Here is a 14,357-nt window from a genome sequence, read left to right on the forward strand (position 1 = left end):
GCCACTTCCTGCCCACAAACTCTCGAACATGCAAGTTACCGAAATGGAGGAAGAATATTTGTAATGACAGAGGAAGCTGGCCCCGATTTCTAAAAGCAGACAAGCACGGCTGGCAAGTGGATGGGCGGCCCTGGCGAGTCTTGCTTGCAAAAAGAAGACACATGGCATGGCTGGCCTCAGGTGTCCGTTTACCAAGATGGAAGGAAAATGCAGCTGGAATCAACAGCAAGTTCCAAAACAGCTCAAGCATTTCTCCTAAGTGGCGTCAAGTTGGTCTTCAGAACAGGGAAGGCCACTGAAGTTTCCTCATGCTTAGTGTGGCCTGGACCCATCTTGGGGAAGAATGTCCACTTGGGCGTCCTGGGGGTGGAGGATCAGGTTTGATTAGGAGCAGAATCAGCCTCCTAGCAGAGCAATCAGGGAGGGGTGGGTGGCGTTCAGCTTTAAAGAGTTGAGGTTCTTCCAAACAGCAAGAAATGACTTGAAAAACCCCAGGGCAGGATTGAGTCACTGCTCGAAACGGGCGTTGGAGAAACATGTCTGAAGCCTTCTTTGGGTTGGGTGTCATTTTCCCCTGACAAGGGCACCAAGTTCCCTTACCAAGTCCTTCATGATACACCCCCCCACACACACACCCAATTCCCCGCCTTCAACTGGAAAGCTGGGGGGGGGGGTTAACACTGCACCCATTTCCATGAGCTTGAGAAGAGAAGGGGGAGGCCGGAAGTTTGAGAGGAAGTGAGCGAGGTGAGGGGGGGGAGCAGAGCAGGTGGCTGGCATTTTTGTGGGTCTCGCGGTCCTTTCCAGGCTGCTGAGCTTCCTGTGAGAAAGGCAGCCATTAGCAGGGGAGCCTTGCAACGTCTTTTCTCGCAGGGAGACAGGCAGGACCAGCCCTGGCTACGTGCTACGCTTTGCTTGCCAGGCGCTTGGCAGATGGCAGCGCTGGGTGGCTGCCAGCCAAGCAAGCTCCATCTTTATGAGAGCCTCTCTTGGCTGTCCACCAACCGGCTACTTGGGAGGAACCTGTGAGCAGGGACGGCCGGACCATTTAACTCAGCAGCTGAGGAAGCAAAGGCTGCTCCACGCTCTCTCTCTCTCTCTCTCTCTCTCTCTCTCTCTCTCTCTCTCTCTCTCTCTCTCTCTCTCTCTCTCTCTCTCCCCTCCCTCCCTCCCTGAAGGAGGCATCAGACAATCCCCAAGGAGTTTGAAGCTTCTTTTAAAAAGGCTCCATTGATTCACCAATGTTAAAGTCTTAATAAGTGCATGCTAAAATGGAGTAATGCAAGGACGCTCGGGAACGCCCAGTGCCTTTGATGGCAGCTTTTTCTAGCAGGTGCTGCATGTGGCTCCTTTCTCCACAATAGAATGGATTTGAATCCTGAGATGCTGCAGCCATTGTGGGAAAGAGAAATGTGAGATATTTTTTTTAATTATTATGTTCATTTTCTAAGTGGAGAAGTTTCTACCTGGAGCAGAACAGCTGGCAAGAACAATGCTCAGAAGACAGCTGGCAGCTGCTGCCCCCTGGTGGCAACTGCATTTCCCCACAGGCAATGAAAGTCCTGCTTAGGGTGGGGGGGGGGCCTGAGGCAGGTGGGCTGTCCCACTTGCTCAAGTGCTATGACTCTCAAGCCAAGGTAAGAAAAAGGCACCGGGATTAGTGCAATCCGGATGAAGGGCTTGTGGCTTTGCTGAAAGGAAAGCAGCAATGGAAGGGCCTGAACGGGGCCCTTTGGGGACTACAACCTGATGGAGGAGGAAAGGTCCAAGACTGAGCGGTGAGATGGCCATTCTGCACCCGGCAGGAGAAAGCCCAGTCCAAGTCCAAGCAGTGCATCGGACTCTTGGCTGGACCCTCTCCTCATTCTCAGCCAAGGGAGAGAAAACGGGAAATGTCCCCAAGAAAGCTGCAAGTGTAGGTGAAAATCAAGGCAGCAGCATCTGTTGCTCACAAGTAAGCGGGCTAAAGCAAGGAAGCCCTCAATTATTTTGCAAAGCATCGCCCCACTCTTTCAGATTCTAAAGTAGCTTTATTCCTTCTAAGAATAAAGTTTACTAAAATTTGACACAATTCTCCCAATAGATGCATCTGGTAGACACAGTGATGAAATCAGACATCCCGACTTCCTCATCCCTTGATGTGATTTATATAAATGGCACAATTTACGTCATTTGCACAAGGACTGCATTACAGGGGTGATGTCATCACCCCAATCCGGTGGATGTGGGTGCCTCAAAACAAGGTTGAAAAGGGGCTTTCTGGGCCAAACAAAGAAATAAACAAGCAACCGTTGGAATTTTGGGTTCAGCTGAGTCACACGGGTGACCCTTCCCATCCACGTGAGGCTGTGAAGAGGCAGAGATGGAGATACCAGATGCTGAGGATGAAGCCTTCTCCTGGGGAGGACCAAGAGCTGGAGAGCTTCCTCAGCAAGTACCTTCAGTCTTGGCCACTGCTCAGGTGAAAGTAGGATCTCTGGAAGGTACCATCTCCATTGAGAAGGCTCCTCCCCAGCTGTGGTTGATGAGGGTCATCCCCAAGTAAGTCCCAGATAACTGGTGGCCCTGGAGGGCTGACCTCTTTCCAGCTTTGGCCTGACTCCATCAAAGAAGGGGGCTATGGCAGAGTGACCATCCGGCTTGCAGTGCGTTCTGCCACAAAATGGTGTTTGTGCCTCAGCCCAGAGAATCGCTCATTCAGGGTCACGCTGGTCTAAAGAAGAAAGACACAATTGGTGCCAGGTTGAGTTTGTAGAGAGAAGATAAGAGGAAATTCCCCAAACAGGAGCCAGATGTGCATGTAGGATCCCTCACTGAATGGGAATTAGCTTCGTCCAACCTTCCACATTCCGAAGGCCTTCCTCTGGGACTTCAACTCCCAGAAACCTTTGCCAGGGAGGCTCCAGGTGGGAAACCCTATTTAAATTCTCAAAACTGGACCACCTGTCTGATCCAGTTCCTTCTTTGCAAAGCTGCATAGTCTGGACTTGTAGAAACCCTGATGGAGGAGGGGAAACAGGCAGTTCCAGGAGGAAAAGATCACCAAAGATCCCAGTGAACTGACTGGGAATCTACACTGCTCTTTCCTTTTTCTGCTGAAGGTCACATCATCCATCTCCATCAAGCATCAGGTGATAGGACTGATGGCCCAAATCCCTCACACGTGCGCACCCATCGCTTAAGCCCCGAAATATCTGATTTCGATCTTCATCTCATCTGGAAAAAATACTTAGGGCGCCCAGCCCTCTTTCCTTTCCTTCCAGGGTCCCTGTGGGGTCATTTCTGCCCTGGGAGAATTCTCTACCTGGTTAGCCATAGCCCGGAAGTTGAATCTGAGCGTCACTCCTCTCGGCTGCCGGCGGAGCTGCGGGGTCTGCCTGTTCCACCTTCTCAGGAAGGGTCGCTTTGCTCCCGGCCTGCAAAAAAAGCCAGACAGTTCTGGGGGTGGAAGTCCACACAATCTCCAAGTCACCAAGGCTGAGAAACACTGGACTGCAGAGATGTGAGAAAACAGGCTGTCCCATTTGGTGATTAATCTGATCTTTCAAAATCTATTTATTTATTCATTAGATTTATATGCCTCCTAAAATCCAAGCCACGTTATTCTTTTTCACCCGCTGACACACCAAGGGTTGCCTGGTGGTGCCAAAGCTGACGAGGATTCAGAGACGCCAATCCCTGGCCTGCGTGTGTGGCAGAAAAACCTCGGTGCCCCCCTTGCTTGCCCGTGGAAAGTCCTCCTGCAGTTCATTCCAAAGGTGCTTTCTCAGAAGGCAGCTGGACTTTGTTTTACCTTGAAAGGACGTTTCACTTCTCATCCAAGAAGCTTCTTCAGTTCTGACTGAATGGTGGAGACAGGAAGGATTTATACTCCATTCCCCACCGTTCAGTCAGAACTGCAGAAACTTCCCGGATGAGAAGAGAAACATCTTCAAGGAAAAACGAAGTTGCCTCTTGAAAAAGCGTCATTGGGACGACCCTGACCTGCATGACTGAGAATCTCCACAGACTTCCTCCTGCAGATCACAGAGGCAATGCAGACGTAAAAGAGCTACTGGTCCAAGGCTCACAGTCCCAGGCCCCCCAAATCTAAGTGTCTCAGGAGGAAACATACCCCTGGAGGTGGCCTGCCTGGGGGTTGGACACCGAGACAGTCAGGACCGCTCCAGAAGTGGGCTGCGTTCTCCACCTGCCAGAAGAGCGAAGCCATCATTAATCTGTGTGGACAGTGACAAAGTTGAACAAGGTCTCTTCTTTGTTGTTTATTTACCTTCTCATCCTTGAAAGCTTCTGCTCCATTTTGGACTTGATTTGCTGTTGAAGGAATAGGAAGGGCAGGCATAAAAAAATGAAAACAAAATGGTTTGTTAAATGGCTAAAACAGGAAGACTTCCAGGTTACATACCGCCTAGATTACTTTAAAAGAATTAGACAAACGTATGGAAAAATACATGGATGAATGCAGCATCCCTGTTCAAAGACAGTTTGTCGTGAAACAGCAATTGTGGAAGGCACAGGCCAGACCGTATTGAGCAGCAATACAGTAGAACTTGGACCTCATTCACATATTTCTGGATGCTTCCAGCAGAGAAGGAAAAAAAAAACAATAATGAAGCAGCTGGTTATGCCTCAACTCCTCATCTTTAAAATGGGTAAATAATGGGGACTGAATTTTCAGAGTTAGTGCAAGAAGTGAAGGAAAATAAAATATGCCAGTGGAAAAAATGCTAAGGAAAGAAAACTGACCCGTTTGTTGAAGTTAAATTTGATTTGGCTCTGGAGGAAGGCTCGTCCTTGGTTTAATCGGAAGGGTCTGCAGTTGGCAGAAAGAAAAGGGTTTCCAGTTAAATATAGCCGTAGATGCTGTTCTCAAATCTGTAATCTGAACCGAGGTGTGTACAAAGTTTGTTATTTGAGGTTCCCAAGTTTGGGGTTACACCTACATACTCCTTGGACCTTCAACCAGGGCCTCACATTTGCTCTCTCCTCACCACCTCACCTGGATGCTGAAGCCTCGTGAATCACGTTTAAACCCACCAACCTCCAAAATGGCAGAGACATCCCTGCTGCTTTGAAGGCTTCGACTCTTGCAGGTGCTGCTGGCTGAGAGTCCAGGGGGGGTCCATCACTGCTCCTGCCTGGGGGGGCTTTCCCTGACTTGTCCTGAAAAAGACGCCCAGCAACTCACCACCTCGGCTGCTCTGGCCTCTGCAGGGTTGTGCTTCCTCACTCGGAGCCCTCGGAAGCTGGGGTGAGGAAGGGGGGGTCTGCTCCTACCTGCTGGGCAAAGGGTGGCCGATTGAGGGGGCTCCTGCCCTGCATCTGCCCCGCTGCTCTTGGGCCTGGGGTGTTCATCCTGCTCCAGAAGGGCTTCCTAAATCCTTTGGGAAATCCTAAGGAAACGCCAGCCTTTGATTTGGATTCCTGGGTAGAATTCCCTCCTATCCCAGAGGGATTCATTCAGTGTTTGACATCCCCTGCCCCCCCCCCCATTCTTGGCAGGAATTGCCCCAGACCCCAAGACTTTCTTCTTCTTTTTCATCGACCTGGTTGCTTCTGTCCACAGAAGAGTTTTTCAAATGAGGTTTTTCAAAATCGGGGACCTTTAATACCTGCCAAGCCCACCCAAAACCCAGTTGCCCCGAGGGGAACCCCCTAACGCAGCCTGGGTACAGTCCCACACTAGTGGACGTGTTCCCCGGCATCCCTCTGCTCCTGTATCTTTTGCCAGCAATTTTGAAGTCGATTTTCTGTGTGTGGCAATGCCAGCTCCTTCAGCCTTCCCTTGCAGGGGAGGCCTCTCTCCAAAGGGCAAAGGGCACCAGCCCCCTTGGCTGGCTTTCTTCTTCTCCGGTCCCTTCCACCCACCTGGCATGGTTGGTGGGCCCCAGCTCTGGAATTGAGGCCTCCTGTTGCCAGAGGCCCCATTCCGAGTCTTCAGCTGCTGCCGCTGCTGCCAGGGCTTCCGGATCGGCTGGGCCTGCTGGTTACGCTGGATGATGTCATCTAAAGAGGGCACAGAGGCAGCTGCCCCACACTCTCCCTGGCACTCCCAAGGCACCGATGCCCAGCAGGGAGAGGTAAGGAAGGTTGCAAGGGGTCAGTTACCATAATGGTAAATTTTGTTCTTTGGTTAAGAACAAAAATCCTCACATTTCAGTGGGAGGATGCTTACCGGAAGCGAGATCGGCCGTGGTACCCCAAGTAGTTTGAAAGGGGGGGGGGGGAACCCAGGCACTTTCCTCGCCTATTAAACTAGTAGCCCAAGGACCTTTGGCCCTTTCCAGGCAGCTGCTGTAAGGAGAGGGGAGGGGGACGCTTTGCCACTGCCTTGTTTTCCGACTTGCAACCCAGAGCTATTTCCAGCCAGCTGACAAGGAGGGCTTGGATGTGCCAGGGAAATGCTTGGCAGCCTGGCTCATCCCCCTCCAGAGAGGCTGGCAGGGTGCCGGCTCTATTTCTGGCTCTGGGCGCTTGGAAGGGGGAGGGGCAGCAGAGGTCCCAGATGCCCCTTTGAGGAGTGGGGGGGGGGAGACCTGAGCATCGGGACAGGCCTGGGGGAGTCTGGAAGAGGCAGAAAAGTGAAGTGGGAGAACAGCCGCGGGGGGGGGAGGTTGGGGTTGGCTGAAGTCCCTGTTTTCGGGATGGGGGTTGGTTTCCCCCGGGTTTGACAGCGTGGGAAGGGGGGAGGGCTTGGGGGAGCCGGAGCACCGCCAGAGGAATTTTTCCTGATTCTCGGACGCCCCCCCGCCCCATGTGGCTCCTCCCGGGCGGCTGAAGGGCAGTCGAGGGGCGTCTTAGCGGCGGCTTCCCCCGTCTCCCCTTCCTGATCTGTCCCCAAGCGAGGACAGCCCGCGGCCCCCGACCCTTCCCCGGGAGCCGAAATCTCACCCAGGGACAGGTCGATCTCCTGGCCGGGGGCGGCGGCGGCTCCCGGCTCCTGCTGCCCGGCGCCCGGCACCTCCATGGCTGGCGACGGACCGGGACGAGGGCAGGTCCAGCCGCCGCGGGACAGCCCAGCCCCCGCCCCGCGCGCCCCGCCTCCGGGAGTCGTCCGAGCCGCCTCGTCCCGGCGAGCGCAAAGCCAGGCGAGCAGCCGCGGAGGGAGCGGGGACCTTCCCCCGGCTCCCTTCCAGCCTTCCCGAAGCCACCCCAGCCCTGTCCTCCCCTCGACGGAGGGCTCAGCCTCCAGACCCGCGGGCGAGACCCTCCCTCTGGGCGAAGGCTGCCCCCCTCCGGGGCCCTGGGGGGCGTCCGCCAGTCCTCCCCGGGAGCGGAGCCCAGGGCGCCCGGAAAGGTGGAAGCCCAGAAGCTGCGGGCGGGGGCGCGGCCACTCAGCCCTTCATCTGCGGGGGGGGGGAGGGAAGACCGGCGCCGCGGCTGGTGCAGTAGGGCTCCCCTGAAAGGGCAACGCCCCCCCCCCCGTTCCTCCCTCGACCGCCCCGGCCCCAGGGAGAAAGGAAGCGCGGCCAAGATTAAAAACTGAATCACCTTTATTCGTTGCTACTTCTAAATTGTGGCCCTTCAAGCAGTCCGAGGGCGCCCCCCGTTCTCCGCGAAATCTCTCCCCCACCCACACCCCACACCCGGTGCTGGAGACCCAAGGCGCCCTGGTCCCTCCGGCAGGAGACCTCCTCCCCCCACGCGCTCAGGGCACGATCCGCATCTGGGAGTTGGGCTCCTCCAGCTTGAAGAAGGGGAAGATGCGCTCGCCCAGGAAGACAGCGTAGGAGAGCAGCAGCAGCGGCTCCCGTGTGGCCCCGTTGAAGAAGTGGACCGTGCCGCCCTCGTAGTCCAGGTAGAGGCGGAAGCAGCTGGTGCCGGAACGGCACTCGGCAGGGGGCAGGTGCTCGGGCAGCAGCGCCCAGATGCCGTCGTCGTCGGAGATCTTCACCGGGCCCTTCCTGGCCACCGAGTCCTTCATCACCCCGAAGGCCCAGCCGTGGCCGCTCGAGGTCACCTCCACCTGCCAGCAGTGCCGCCCCGCCGCAAAGCCCTCCTCGGCCAGGATGCAGGGCGTGGTGTCGAAGGCCTGGCGGCCGGGGAGCAGCCCGCTGGGGGTGGCGTCGTGGGTCACAATCTTCTTGGAGGCCGACAGCAGCAGGTGAGGGTGGGCCGTCAGGCGGTCCATGGTCACATTGGCTTCGGGGGCGGAGGAGGAGGAGGAGGAGGAGGAGGAGAGAGACACATGTCAGAAAGGGCAAGGGTGACAGCCTGGGGGGGGGGCAAGTTGACACCCAGCCAGCCAGCCAGCAAGGGGGCTAAATCTGATTCCCTCTAGCTTTGTTCTGATTGCTGGGAGTTGTAGTCCAGGTACTCCTGGAGAAGCATTGGCTTTTATCCCACATGACAGGCCAGGAAGTCTTGGCCCAAGGGGGCAACTCTTACTCCCCATCTGGAAGCCGGCAGGCATGGCAGGAGGAAGGGCCCTCCCCTCTACTACCCCCACGGGGCCGTGAGTCTCCCTGCCCTCCCCCAGGAATGACCCAGGAGCCAGCAGAAGCAGCCAAGGCTTCCCTCTTCTCCTAACTGGTGGCTGGTCTCAAGACTTGGGAAGCTTCCCGGTTCTTGGATTGATCAGGCTGCTTTCAGTTCACAGCAAAGACTCCCATGGCTAGCTGGGGAATTCTGGGAACTGAAGTCCACAAGGTCTTAAAGCTGACAAGTTGGGAGACCCCCAATGTAGGCCATTAAACCACAGTGGTTCTTCTTTTCCCACCCTTCCGAGGACCCACCTCTTTCCACGACGGACACCAGGGGAAGGGCATCTGGAGAGAAAGAGGAAAGAAACAGCAAGACCATCTTTTTTGGGAAAGGAGAGGAATGAAGAGGCCTGGGGTTCCCTCTAGTTAGCAGGGAAAGGAAAACGCTCTTTTGGCTTTGTCAGGCATCGCCCCCCCCCCCGTCTGTCTGGCCAAGGCTTCTCAGTGCTTCAGCCCCACAAGAGTGGCCATCTTCACATGTGTCTGGTTGTGTTAATCTAGCCCATTTTACCACAATCCAACCAATCGTGGCTTATTCAACAGATTTCGCAAAACCCTTGGACAAGCTTTCTCTCAATCATGTTACAAACACAGTTACTCCGTAGGGCTTGCATTAAGGTAGCTTTTACAGCCCTTGCCCAAGAAATGCTGGGGGTGCAGCAAAGCCCCCCAAGTTGCTACTTGCCCGCTGTTAGAGCCTGCACTGAAATAAATCTTAGCATCCCATTCAGTTCCCTAAACCTTGCCGTCTGCTTCCTGGTAGTTGCTTAGCGGGGCTTTCTGTGAGTCCTCCTGGCTGCCCATCCCTGAGCAAATCCTTACCTCTGCACCTCTTCAACGTATTAGCCACAAAAAGACTTCTGAGGGCGAGATCCCACATTTTCTCCTTGAAGGGAGGGAATTGTCCTTCCGGAGGCTGATCCAGAAGTTCTTTGCACCTAGAGACACCCAGCAGGGAAGGGATTATCTGCCTGCCAGAAGTTGGCAGGACACCTTTAGGGTTCTGTGAGCAGCAGGCAGGTTGTAGAGTTTCGCTGCCCAGGACTATGCAAGGGGACAAATCAGAAGCCTTTCCACGTAGAGCAAAGGGAGAAATAAAGTGCCTCAAGAACAGTCAAAGATTTTGGAAGGAGCCCCAGCTTTAAGAGAACAACAGGAAAAATAGAGTTGGTAGAATAGTCCCACACATTGCACTACATCATATTATTTTGTTTGCATTGGGGTTAGGAAGAGGTTTGAATTAACTATCATTTACAACCTCCCACCCGCCACCCCCGTTGAACTCAGCCTATGAAGCAGACATAGGCAACAAAACTAAGTTAAAATAAAGCCATTTAACCTAAACCAGGTTAGGCGCGATATGCCAGCTACCTTGTTACTACTTGTCATGAACCAATAACAACTGCAGCCTGCAATTCGTGTCCGTGGCAAGGATTAAATTGTTATTGATTTCATATACAAAGCATTTTAAAAAGCAGCCCTCCTGAGCTCCAGCAGGAAACACAGGCCCTAAGCTCCAATCGGGGATTAGCCATCATTAACAATTACTGGATGCAGCCCACATCCTTTTAATGCCTTTTGGTCCAGCTCAAGGAGTCAATTTCCTCATATTTAACTTCTGTGTGTAGCACAGTGACCTAATATGGCAACGAAGGAAGCTGTGTGTGTGGGGGGGGAAACGTCACCTACCTGTCCGTCACCCCTTTGATATCCTGGAAAGAAAAACAGAAAAGACACGGGCTATAAAGCAGGCTTAATGGCAAGTGCTGGAAGCAAGCAAGGGTCCTCCTCCCCTTTGATCCAAAGCAAACATTGAAGCAGGGGCTCCTCCAACTTTGGCCACCTTAAAACCTGTGGATTTCAGCTCCCAGAATTTCCCACCAGCATGGCCAGCTCAGGAATTCTGGAAGCTGAAGTCCACAGGTTTCAAAGTGGCCAAGATTGGATGGTACCCCTGCATTAAAGGCTCAGAACCCTGTCCTTTTTTCCAAGGTTTTCAGATCCTTTGGGCTTGGAATAGAATATCTCAATACAGAAGAGCGAAAAGAGTGGAGATAAACTTGGAGGCCAGGCCCAGCTCTCTCACCCCCCCCCCCGGCAGTTGATTGCTCATCGCCGAACCTCATTAATTTGGACCCCAGAAAGGTTGTACTCTTCCCCTCCCCCCCTTAAGTTGAACATCTTTCCTGAGTGAACTTTCTACTGGGGAGGAGGCTTGTGTGATTCAAATGCAGTCAGCAGAGAGGCAGAAATAGTCCCCTTTAATTGGGAACCCCCACTTGCCCCACCCTCCAAGGAAAAGCCATCACAGAGTCCAAAAGCTTTTGCTTAGTGAATATGGCCAAATCGCCAATGCTTTCAAACACCTCATCTTGTAAGGAGGCTGCGTCTGTTGAAGAACTGCCCTCCATCCCACTTCACGTTCCCAGTTCCTGGAGGCTCCTGACCAGCCTACCTTCAGGAATTCATGCGCGGGTTCTTCAAACTTCCTCTCCAGCTCTTTGGTGAAGGTCCGGATGTAATTGTGCTTCCTTGCCAGCCTGGTCATCTCTTCCTCAATCTGTTCATTGATGCACTTGGCTGCCGTCATCTGGTCCGAATGAGCCATCCTCACCACCTCATACATCTCCTTATATCCCGAGCCAAATCTCTGATTGTCAAGCTCCATAATTTTCTACAAAACAAAGCCATCTTAAGGAAGGGGACCCCCCCTCCCCCCTCCCCCCTCCCCATAAACAACAGCCCTGGCTCCTCCCCAGAGAGAAGCCAAGCGAGGGCCCTACCACCAGGTTTTCTTTTTCCGTTTGCACTTCTGCATAGCTGTCGTGGAGGTGTGCCCTCTGAACTTTCAGAAGCTTCAGAAAGACGTTGACTTCAGTCTGAAAAAAGAGGACCAGGTGCTGCCTTTGATCCTGGAGGAGTGCAGATCAAGACCCCTCCCAGCCCTGAGCATTTCTTTGGTGGCCCTGGCAAAGCTACCTCCAGGCCAGAGGAAGCCCGTTGGTTGGCTGCACTCTGAATTTGAGTCTGAAGGCAAACTAACTCCTCAGCTGATGCTTGCACACAAGTACAAAAAAACCTCTACACAGTGCAAAGTTGTATATATACCTCCCTCCTATAAAGTTGCTGGCCTTATTGGCTGCTGCCCTCGAAGCAAACATTTGAGCTACTTCTGTGTAGCTGAAGCAGGACCACAGAGCATCCCAACCCATAACATGGTTTGTTTGTTTGTTGACCAAATGGGACCCATGAACTCAACCCACGTGGCTTATTAAACTCACCAGGGTCAAGCAAACCTTATCCTAATACAACAGGTGTTCCCAGACAACCTATTTGTACTGAAGTCACAAGAGCGAGATGAACTACTCTGCACAAGACCCAGGTCAGCCTCCCTAACCGCGAAGTCCACTGCAAGTGGGAAGCAAGTTTCTCTGATGGCGGCTTGTTCACTTCACCTGAAGCCTCCCTACCTTGGCCTTATGGGCTGCCTCTTCCAGGGAAGCAAGCGCGTGGTCCCGGTGACCCTGGGACTCCTGGCACTTGGAGCAGAGTAAAGCCCGGTCAGTCTGGCAGAAGAGCATCAGCGGCTCCTTGTGGGCCTCGCAAATTGGCTGGCTTAGTTTCTTAAACACTCCCTTGTCTTGCAGATTTCTGATAAGCCAGGAGACATTCCCCAGCTGCCTGTTGGGCACCAGGGTCACAGTATCAAACCTCTGGTGGCACTGAGGACAAACAACGTTGCTCTGAGCACCTCCCCAGTGCTTTTGGAGGCAGGCCTGGCAGTAGTTATGGCCACAGTTTAAAGTCACCGGGTTATGGAACACATTCCTACATAAAGTGCACTTAGCTGCATCCGGAAGGTATTCTGACATCTTTCCCACATCCATTGTATCTTCACCAAAAAAAGCCCCAATCTTTTCTCCTAAATGCGTCAGGCTGCTTTCTTATAGCTTCCGCCCAATAAATAAGACCTTTAGCAATTTTCTCTCTGCTAATGAGATCCTAATTATTTGGCCAAGCCCCTCCTGGATCCCTACAGGACTGGTCCTGCTGGGAGAAGAATTGCTCTGCAGCCTTACTCTTGTGTCCTCTGGGCGCCGTTGAGTTTTCTTGAGCACCATTTTTCCTGTAGGCTGGATCCTGGACAGAGGAAAACATTCATTTCAGCCTCCTGGGCTTTTTCCGGAGAAAAGTCCTCTCTGGATTTCTACAACTGAGTCTCTCCAGATTTTTCTCAAAGCCTCTTTAGAGTTCTGCGTTTGGATCTGGCCCTGATTCTGGGCCTTTAACAACAGCAAAAGAGCAGGTGAGGGCCTTGGCCTGGAGGGAAGTTAGAGGAACAGCTCACCTGCTTCAGGTGTTGGACCACCTGCTCCTAAAGGTGCAGAGACTTGCAAGCAGGGCAACTGGAGATCAGGATCTTCCAACCTGCTGCCACCCCACAGAATTAGCCCTACAGAATTTCTCAGCTATTATGGCCCTCAGAATTTGGTCCCAATTTAACCTGGAGGAAGCCAAGGAAACCTGGGGGTCCCAGAGTCGACCCAGTGAAGTTTAAAAAGTTTCTAGTTTGCATTATACTGGAGAACATCTTATCTCGTTACCAAATGTTGGCTTTTCAGTCTTCAGTTGTTCTGGATGTATCATCTGAGATGCTCTAAATCGGGGCTTTTCAACCTTTTCACCCATGGTACCACTTTTAGGATATGGCAACATCCAAGTACCACCAGTCGCCCAGCAAGGTGTCAAAAATTTGATGACCAAAAAAAAGGGGGAAAAAGTGATAAAGTACAGGTAGTCTTCGACTTACAGCAGTTCGCTTAATGATTGTTCGAAGTTACAATGACAATGAAAAAAGTGCCCCCCCCCCCCAAGCCACAGCCGAGCAAGACACCTGCCTGCCCACCCAGTGGTGCTCTTCCTCCTGTTCAAGGTTTTCATTGTTGTGACCATTTCTGTTGGGGATTGGCAGCGGAGGTGGGGTGGGGGGGTTGTTTGGTTTTTATTCCACCCGTCTGCTGGGTGGTTGCAGCAGGTTTTGGTCACTTCACATGACCCTGGAACAATGTGACCGTCATAAATATGAATCAGTTGCCAAGCATCTGAATGTAAATCACAAGACCCTGGAGATGCTGCAACATTCCAGCTGATCGGCGCTTCTTCTGGGCTCAGAAGCGCCAGGATCAGTGACGAGCTCCAGCTGAGCCCTGACAGTCCCGAAGAAGTGCTGATCCTGGCGCTTCCGCTGAGCCCTGACAGCCCTGCAGCTCCAGCCATCTCTCACTAAGGCTTGTGCGGTGCTGCCACCGGTTCAGCTCATTCCCCTTCCCCGCTACCACTTTTCTAGGATGGTCACGTACCACCTGCCAGGTGCCAATGTACCACAGGTGGTACCCATACCACTGGTTGAAAAGCCCTGCTCTAAATATCCAGCTTTCACATCTTTCCTGCAAAAATCTAGAAAGCCACTTGAACCCCCACCGCACCCCACCCCCTAGTTTCTCGGCCTGTATAGCAAAAGTGTGTTTGGGGTGTGGTGGTGGAAGAATTGTACTTTCAAGTGCTCGCAGTATTCTGATAATGCAGCTTGACAATAAAGTTGAATTACTCATCTGGTTGTGTTTCCTGCCTAGTCTACCTCACAAGGTTACAATCCCTGCAGATCTTCAAGGGGAGATTGCTCTAGTCTAGTGAATGCCCATCTTTACGGACATTCCAGATTCACACGTTACACTAAACCAGGCTTCTCAAACTTGGGAGTAAGGACCTGGGCACACATGCAATTTGTGGGGGGTGGTCACAAACTGACTTTAAACCTTTTCAGCTTTGCACAGAGGACAGGACATTCTCCAGGGTTTAGTTCTTGCTTTGATG

The 14,357-nt window shown here is 52.9% G+C and overlaps 2 protein-coding genes across 3 annotated transcripts; both read right to left on the bottom strand.

Annotated features, from left to right (window-relative positions):
• Positions 1-2,008: 2,008 nt before the first annotated feature.
• On the bottom strand, positions 2,009-7,255 carry LOC120313195 (UAP56-interacting factor-like). 2 transcript variants are annotated; one of them, XM_039354814.1, is made up of 9 exons: positions 6,892-7,255; positions 5,869-6,006; positions 5,278-5,441; positions 5,042-5,163; positions 4,747-4,813; positions 4,271-4,314; positions 4,115-4,189; positions 3,305-3,416; positions 2,009-2,713 (listed from the first exon to the last, which is right to left on the bottom strand). In XM_039354814.1, the coding sequence occupies exons 1-9, from the start codon at positions 6,965-6,967 to the stop codon at positions 2,618-2,620; spliced, it is 894 nt and encodes a 297-aa protein (XP_039210748.1). In that variant the 5' UTR covers positions 6,968-7,255; the 3' UTR covers positions 2,009-2,617. The 2 variants fall into 2 exon arrangements, with proteins under 2 accessions (XP_039210748.1, XP_039210749.1); XM_039354815.1 differs by having other exon boundaries at positions 5,278-5,393; positions 6,892-7,233.
• A 361-nt stretch (positions 7,256-7,616) lies between these two features.
• LOC120313258 (zinc finger protein RFP-like) lies at positions 7,617-12,370 on the bottom strand. Its single transcript, XM_039354997.1, has 8 exons — positions 11,954-12,370; positions 11,267-11,362; positions 10,812-11,157; positions 10,173-10,195; positions 9,749-9,771; positions 9,306-9,421; positions 8,736-8,768; positions 7,617-8,142 (listed from the first exon to the last, which is right to left on the bottom strand). Exons 1-8 carry the CDS (start codon positions 12,368-12,370, stop codon positions 7,649-7,651), a joined length of 1,548 nt encoding a protein of 515 aa, XP_039210931.1. The 3' UTR covers positions 7,617-7,648.
• Positions 12,371-14,357: the final 1,987 nt, after the last annotated feature.

Source organism: Crotalus tigris, unplaced genomic scaffold (genome assembly GCF_016545835.1).
Source record: "Crotalus tigris isolate CLP2741 ecotype Arizona unplaced genomic scaffold, ASM1654583v1 scf7180000018585.330925593:3314079, whole genome shotgun sequence".
NCBI classification, from domain to species: domain Eukaryota; kingdom Metazoa; phylum Chordata; class Lepidosauria; order Squamata; family Viperidae; genus Crotalus; species Crotalus tigris.